This window comes from Fringilla coelebs (assembly GCF_963513975.1).
Source record: "Fringilla coelebs genome assembly, chromosome: 5".
NCBI lineage: Eukaryota > Metazoa > Chordata > Aves > Passeriformes > Fringillidae > Fringilla > Fringilla coelebs.
This window is the reverse complement of record NC_140033.1, coordinates 34338280-34346879: the sequence shown is the minus strand read 5'-3', so window position 1 is coordinate 34346879 and position 8600 is coordinate 34338280. Positions and strand designations below refer to the sequence as shown.

At 42.5% G+C, this 8600-nt stretch overlaps 1 protein-coding gene across 1 annotated transcript; it reads left to right on the top strand.

Annotated features, from left to right (window-relative positions):
• Nucleotides 1–1944: 1944 nt before the first annotated feature.
• On the top strand, nucleotides 1945–7935 carry IL26 (interleukin 26; the record flags this gene model as incomplete). Its single annotated transcript, XM_084205437.1, has 5 exons — nucleotides 1945–2115; nucleotides 2489–2545; nucleotides 3792–3923; nucleotides 7699–7764; nucleotides 7849–7935. 5 exons carry the CDS (start codon nucleotides 1945–1947, stop codon nucleotides 7933–7935), a joined length of 513 nt encoding a protein of 170 aa, XP_084061563.1.
• Between the last annotated feature and the right edge of the window lie 665 nt (nucleotides 7936–8600).

Genomic DNA, 8600 nt, shown 5'->3' with positions numbered 1-8600 from the left:
CAGCAACATTAGAAGTTTCAGAGATGTTGAAAATTATTGATTTTCTTATGAAAAGCCACTACAGGCTGGCTACATGACCCATTTATTCCATTTAGAGGAAAACTGTTGACCAAGGAGTACCACACCTAAGGTAGTTTTGCATTCTGACTGTATTGCTTTCACCCAAGATCCTCTTCTAGGAACAAACTAGCAATAAGGGGCTAATCTACTGTCCACATGTCATGTGTGCTGAGGTTCAGTGCACCTCATCTGGCTAGTCTGACCAGCATTTAGAGAGTTTAAATAGAGATCACAGTTCACATGAGCACTAAAATGCACATGAAGTCTCAGGCCATCATCATCTCCACTTTCCAAAGTCGAAGATCTCCTCCCCTTGTTGGTTGTTTTTGTCCCCAGACCCCACTGGCACTTCAGAGCCGGTTCAGTGACTGTGGTGTGTGGATGGTCCTGTGGAAAAATGCATTTCCCAGAGGTGTTGTGGGTGGGATGCTTGAAGAACCCTGCCTGGCCTGCAGGCTGCACGCATGCTTGTCTGTGTAAAGGGTCAGTGGAATTGAGGCTGGAGTGAATTAATCACCCAGCCTGTCTCACCTTTCTTCCTCCCAGGGCTGACACATATCCTGGCACAGGCACACTTGTGGCACCACAGTGGACAAACAGCTCTGCTGCTGCATCTAACAGATCATGGTCACTTTGAGTCATTTCAGCTGCAGTTCAAACCACTTTCTCTGATCTGTTTAAAGTTTTCTATGTTGCTTTTGAAACATTAAACAAGTCAAATGCCTGTCCTTTGTGAATATTTCAAGGGCTTCCTTTTACATCCAACAAAAATAGTATCATGGAAATTTGGTTCTAGACCAAAACCTGCTTTCTTTGTCTTCTTGCACACACCTCAGCCAGTTGTCTCACCCAGGATCTTGACATTTGACTTAAAACCATCCTTGGCTTAACAGCCTCACATGGCTGGTGTTACTTCAAAACTTCCAAGTCTGTCCTTGAAGTGATGCTCTTGCCTGTCTGCAGTGGTACCTAAGGAACCTGCAGCATTTGGCTGTGTTGGAAACAGGCCAGAGACAGAGACTGCCCAATCTCTGACCACCCTTGTACAAGAGTGATCATCTGATTATACCAGTTCACTTTTACCACCTCTGTGATGGATATGCTGTGGTCTTGCACATTATTTTCCAGCGCCCATGACTCTCAGTGGGCTTTAAATTGACTTGATAGCCAAGGATGTCCTGGTTCTTCCACGGAGCCCTCTCTGGAGCCTTCTCCTTCACACTAAGGAGTCTACTGCTCTTACTGGGGCAAAATCTGCCCTGGAAAATGACTACAGAATTTAAAATAGGCAGCAAACACCTGATAGATGTTATACCCTGGAAAAAATACCCATCTCAAAAACTGAACGAGGAAGTTCTAAACACCATGCAGTCCAGCTTCCTTACAGATAACAGATTTTCTAATCCTTTTCAGGGTAAATTAGGAAAGTTTTTTTCCTTTCTGGGCAATTACCTTTCAGAAAAGTGCTGCCATTAGGTTTTGTGGAAAAATTTAAAAAACCCCAAAACCCATTTGGCATGTTGCGAAACTAAACTAACGCTCAACTACCTTTCCCTCACTTGACCACCACTTAAGTGAAAGAAGACTTCTCATATGATAGGGAAATTCTTCTTTCTTGGAAACCTTGACCCTGTTGCCAGTAAATATGGAGATATCGTTTAGAAAAACGTCACAGATGATTGTGGTCAAATTTGTTGAAAGTGGAGCAAGACGTATAAAAAAGCACAGCAAAAATACAGATCAGCCACCACATGAGCAATAGGTTATCTCCGTGAGCATCTCGGGGAAGAAGTTACTTTGAGGGTTCACAAAATTAGGTTAACCTCTGTCATCTAACCAGTCTGGCTGCTGTGACTGTAGAGGCTCGAAGATTTGGGAGCGAAGATGAAAGGATGTTCTATTTTCAGATCTGGGCATTTTTTATTTCTGCTTTGTCTTTTTGCTGTGGAAGGCAAAAAGTCACCTACAGGAAAACATACCTGCAGAAAAGGACTCCTCTCCCAGGTGACAGAGAACCTGTATGTCAAGGCAACTAGCTTAAAATCATCTGTTCCTGTAAGTTGATCCCACTCATTGAAAAAGTTTATTTAGTTTATAGATGCTTCTTTATCAGTTTGATTACTGAGCTTCTGGAAACTTTAGTAAGCTGAATGATCTCTGCAGTCCTGAGAGACAAGGTAATGCAGCTACTTCTTTTTGTAAGGGTGTGAAAAAATGATGCATAGAAGATGCATAGAGAGGCTGGATGAGTTTTCCATGAAAGAAATTAGGCTAGGATTGGAATACAGATTTACTGAATCCTCACCCTACAACTGAAGAAGATGATGAAGATTAATATTATTGTTACTAAGTTTTGTACAAACTAGACTTGAAACTGTCTCCCTTCCTCTGCTTGGCTTAATTAATACTGTCACATTATATTTTACAGAAGGATCTCATCAAGACCACGAGACTGCTTAAAAAGACTACAAAAATGCTGTTTATGGTAAGATTTATACTGCCGGTTTTCCATTTTCTTACTTTGACTTTCCTTTGGAATATGTGATCAAAAGAAATGGCCACTGATGCAAAAATCACTTGTGTTTAATTGGGAAAGACATTTATGAAAGCCACATGCTTAGTGAAGTTCTCTGCTGAGAGGAAGAGTGTTATTTCTGTCACGAGAGAGGGGTATTCCCCGGGGACACGAAGGGACAGCTGATCATGGTATGGGGAGAAAGAGGTGGATTTGGAAAGCCTGCCTGGAGGCACTTCTCTGTAGGCAGCTGAAGTCATGCTGTGCCAGGGAAGCTGGTGTGAGGGTGTTTTTTGGTCAGGGAGGAGTGTGCTTGTTGCAGCACTCCTCCTGTGAGCCCTGGCTGCATGGGAGCCTCCCAGGAATGCTTTCAGGCACCCAGAGGAGGGCCAGAGCCACTGTCCCGCAGCTGAGGCACTTCTGCCGAGGGTGTGCAGTACCATGGATAGCCCGGGGATGCTGCAGGGAGCTGAGACTCCCAAGGAGCTGCTCTGAGCTTAGCCCTCTGCAGGGGCACTGGAAGAGGGTCACCAGAGTTCCCAGTGCAATCCAGCCTGGGAGTGAGAAACAAACCTTGTAAGGTTGTAAGTCACTAATTGTAAGTGACTGTAAGTGTGTGAGACATTTTAGTTTTCTTCATGCAGAGATGTAGTCAGCAAGACCAGCTGAGTTGGTTTATCCTTAAGAATAGACCTATTGGAGTGAAGGCTCCTCACTTGTCTGTGAGACATACACACAGATATCCACATTTAAGTGGTGTCATCTGCAGCTGCATTGGCCTCCTGACAGGAATCTCTCACCTGACACTTCATTCCACTGCCTAAAAATAGGCATATAGTCGTTTGAAATACCTTTAGGTGTCCAAGAGAACCCACAGGTCAGGCAGATGCAACACAGAGCTGACAGGATGACTGGTCTTTTTGGGAGCAGCAGTTGGGGATGGGCTGGATACAGGATATCAAATGGCATGGGACAGTGATGTGGAGGAGTGGAAAAACGACACACACAATGACTCCTACAACTTGACCAAGATGGTCTCACTTAACTCTCTAATTTATCTTCCATTTACTCTTTGTGTGTAAGTACCTTTGTTGCTGTCACTTTATTGATTGCACACTTTCTAAACATGCATGTTTTATGAGGCTGAAATTTTAGCCTCATAAAAGTTGACTTTTGGGGTGTCCATTTGGCAAATCATTACTTGATTTGTTTTCAGACAAACTGCAGTGTTCGAGATCAGCTCCTCTCCTTCTATGTGACAAATGTCTTCAGTCGTCTTGAGGTAGGAAGTGACAAGTTGTACTTTATTAGTGCCTTCCAGGTCCTGCAAGCAAACATGGATGCCTGTGTGAGTATATTCCTGAGAGCTAAGCTAACTTTGTCCATCTCAAAAGTGAGGGAAGGGCTCCACCCCAGTTTTTCAGCAGATGGAGAGGCAGAGGGTGATTCAGTGTCATGGTGTGACCCACGCCACAGGGGACCCAACCTCTTGAGGGCTTCTCCACTGGCCCCAGGGAAGTTTAACGCCATTCATTCCCTCCCAGAGTGATCTTGTGGGGAGTGTGCAAGGTGGAGGAGATCCCATGGAGCCAAGCCACTTCCCTACTGATGGTGTCACCTTTTGCTGCCCTCTCATCACTAAAGCTGCTAAGAAACAGGGTGGTCACAGGGACAAATGTGGCTCCTCAAGTTTCTGCGATGTTACAGTGGTAATGCTTTCCTTCTTCAACAACTTACCCTCTGCTGGTGTGTAATCTTTACTCACATCCCATATCTGCTCCTTCATACTGAATTTTGAAAGAGGTGGTGGTGTCTCCTGAGTGAGCAGGAGCCACAGTGATGAAGCACACGGGAGCAGTTCCTGTGTATTCGCTGTGCTCACAGCCAGAGCAGGTTGTCAGAGAGTGATGCTGCCCACCGGCAAAATGTCTCCAGGTGCCCCAGAGAAGAGGCATTTTTACCAGCTCTGCCTAAGTAACAGCAGGACAGCAGTTAGAGCACACTTTTGCCTGTGCAAATATACTTAGTAACATACCAGGTAGATGCTAAGATGATGCCATCACTTGTAGGTAATTTTTCACATAATTTTTAAGGGTAAACAAATAGTGACTGGGTGTGTCTTAAAACTAAATATCCTATGGATATCCTTTTTCCTCCCCTAAACCTGAAGTCCTCACAAATCACAGTGTCCCAGAAAGTGGAGCCTGACCTAGGGTGAAATACAGCCATGGATATCCAGGCAAATGTCTGTTGTGATTTTAAAAAGTGAGAGAAGGATGGCAAGTCAATTAATTAATGAATTAAATTAATTGAAACTTTGGCTAATCTGAACTGCATGGTAGCACAAAAGAAAAGGGCAGTGGTTTTACATGCACAAAAACATTTGCAATGCAAAACCAAACAGCTTCAGAGATCTCTTTGCAGAGTTGTAGGTCAGAACTGAACTGGGATATTTGCATAATGTAAAAAGATTCAAATCTTAATGGGAGAAAACTTCACCAGCTTTCAGGTTCTGTGTTTCAAACCATGCTAAACTGTTGAGATTTACAGCCATGATTCACAGCACTCTGCTGTGATCATGCTGCTGTGATTATTTGTGACTGTCAAAATTCCAGATAATGCTGTAATTCCAGAATGTGACAATATCATTTCAGATGGTATAATATGCTTTATAGAGATTACATTTTTGTCTGGAGAAACAATTACATTCTATACAAATGCCAGTACACACTGAGGAGTTTAGACTGTCCACTGTGACTGAATTCAGAATATCCAGTGGCTGTATCCTGCTAGAGAGCTCAGCAATACATTCATTTCTGTGCTACATGGAGACAAAATGATGCAGGTTTCTCAGAGCTCCTGCATTCTTTTTCATAATTAGTGCCAGTGTTTTACCCAAGACAAGTCTAAACAAAACAAACCTACCTTTTTGGGTCCTAAGACGTGCTGGTAAGAGAGATAAGACTGTTCCTGCTAGTAGAAAAACAACAGCTCTTTGAAAAATGATGGCTCACCATGATTTTCTAGGAGACACGTCATTTCTGGAAACTAATATTTTTTGAAATGTCTGTATTAATTCAAACTCAACAATACAAAGCCATGTGAAAGAACAACAAAAATGATTAATAGAGTGAAAGTAATGGATCCTTTGCTAAAAGTAAACTTGAGATTTTTTCAAATATTACTCCTCAATAAACTAACACTCATTCATCCATGTACATAGCTCTTTAGTTGTTATTACCTAGCTGAGCTATAAGATGTTTATCAGAAGGGATTTCCTCCATGACAACATATTATGCAATTAATTTTTGACAACATATTATGCAATTAATTTTTTACCTTTCAAGAATAAAGCTCTCTATACAACTAAGGGAAACAGTGACACCTTTATAGACATATTAATCTTATATTCTTTCACAAATTCAGGCTAGCTAGAGGCATGTGTGCTACCTAGAAATCCTAACAATATTTGCCTCCCAACCACTTCCAAAGACTTTATACTACAGTATTATGATTCTCACCCTGACAGTTCTTGGCTTTGTCCAAACAAGGAAGCATTCATATTTTTTTCAATTATATACAGGCCCAAGTTCAATTTTTTAGAAATATGTAAGTTTGAAAATCTCTAAACTGATTTTCTGCTGTAAAGTTAGACTTTTTCATTTAGACTATGTCTGCAAGGTAAGGGAACAGATATTTTTCCTTGGGTGCTTGGAGCACCCACCTGCAGCACCACTGCCCTCAATACTTGCCTGAGTGCCCTGGTCAGCATTGCTGAGATCAGTGTGGAGTGGCTTCTGAGGTCAGACTTGTGTTCCTACAGCAGTAGGGCATTGCAGAACTGTTTTCTCACATTTGATTGGAGTGCAGAAGGGCAATATATTCCCTGCAGAGGCGTTAATATTTCTCTATCACTTTAGGCAGAGCTGAGTTAGAGAAATGTTTTCAATACTCTAACTTGTTGGCTAGCTCATTTAGTTACTTGCAGTATATGCAGGAAGATAAGAGTTTGTAATGTGCATCACCACTAAAGCCAACATACCCATTTAAGGCCAGTTCTGCTACCAAATGATATTTTGTGGAAATCTGTATCATACAATATGGAGATCATTAAAAAAGAAAAAAAGAAAAAAGTTCCAGGTGAGAAAGAAGTGCCCTGGTTGGAAGATTTTTTAAAATTTACTTTTATTTACATCTCTTTTAATGTCTTTTAAAGATTTGCTTTTTTTTCCCGCACTTTCATCATGTGAAGGAGACTTTGGGAAGCACAAAAGGTAACCTGAAAATGATTGTGCTCCTTTTTAAAGTACTTCATGTGAGACAGAAAAGAACTAACAGTTCATTTCAGAGGAGTTGAGATGAGGACCTTTCATGTGTTGAGATGAGGACCTTTGCCTTTTTTTTTTCAAACATGTTCTCTTTGTTTGTAGATTGCAAAAGATAAAATTTTTCCTTTTTTTTTTCTGAAATAATGCATTTTTGACAGTCCAGGTAGCTGAGGATCAGCAAGCCACGTTGCTCAGAAAGCCTAGTCTGGCAATTCTAAAAAAAAACATTTGGAACTGCTTTGGGTAGCCACTGCTGAGTGGCCAGAGATAGGTGGTGAGGAGACAACTAAGCCCTCCAGACTGTGATTAATCAGACAGTGGAGAAATGGGCAGGGAAACAGAGAAAAACATAAATTAACTTTATAAACATATTTGGAGGCCTTGCAGAAATGTGCAAATTTGCTCCCTGTACTTTGCAATGGTCCTTGGCCCTTAGCCTTGCCTTCTCTCTGGTTCAGAGGTTCTGAGGGTTCAGAGCTAAAGGACCTTGAATCTTAGAGCTAGGATACAATGTGCAAAAGCTGTAACTGCAACTTATGTAAAAATTCCTCGGATAGAGAGAAAGTGTTTAATAAGAAAACTCTGAGGTACTCATTGTACCAATTTCGGGTGTTGTGAACTCAGCTTGGCAGGAAGCTCACAGGTAAAAGAACACATTTGAAGTATTGGGAGGTGCTGAAATGATGCTGAGCTCGCACATTTTACTGGTGGCCCTACAGTGCCACACTGTGGGCTGGACTCTTCCTCATCACTGTGTCTTTATAGCAGCGTCTTTGGGCTTTTTTCATCCTTCAGCTTCCGTGTGCTCCATCCACAAGGTTAACTTCTGCAGTCAGAAAGTTAAAGAGAGTGTTTCTTAAGGTAAGAGCAGGAGGTGCTGGCTCCCCCTGCACTGTTCAAGGGCTGTAGCTAGTTTCTTTTCTAATGCCTTTATCTTCTCAACAGCTTGGAGATCAGGGAATCTACAAGGCCATCCATGAACTGGACATTCTCCTTCCCTGGATTCAGGCCTACATCCAAACCATCATATGAGGAATGAGGAGGTGACAGACAGTGTGCTGCTTCTGTGAGAAGAACAGATCAAGACCCAAAAGGCCTGAGAACGAACTGAGAGCCGGATGATCGATGTGTCTGGCGGTAACTCCCTCCCATGGAAAGACACCCTCTGCAACACCAGCGGCATAAAGAGGGCTTTCCATAATCTTTCCTGGTTAACCTGGCACAGCAGCTTTGCCTGCTCTGCCTGTGGAGCAGTCGGAGCACGCTGCTGTGCTTCCCATCCTGCCTGCTGCCCTCTGCCCCGCGGGCGGCCCCCAAAGGCGCCGCACCGGCAGAACGTGGGATCTGCCACCTGCACAGCAGACACAGCATCCCACGGGCTGTGGGCATCCTCTTGGCCACCCTGTGGGAGAACAGTTCAAAGCAATGAGGATCACTTTGGAAAATCCCACCCCTAAGCTGTATTTCCTTCCTGACTTGTGGTTGTGGATATATAACCGTACGCACAAGCCATTCTACATATAAATAAGAAAAATAATTATACACTGCTTATCTTTATTATTAATTTAAGGCAATATTTGTTCTCTAATAAAAAATACACAATTAATGTAAAAGCTTTTTTTTGGACTCATGCATGAGCTTTAGATGTCGCATGATCTACATGAGATCGGACGCTCAGAAAACACAATAAATGGATT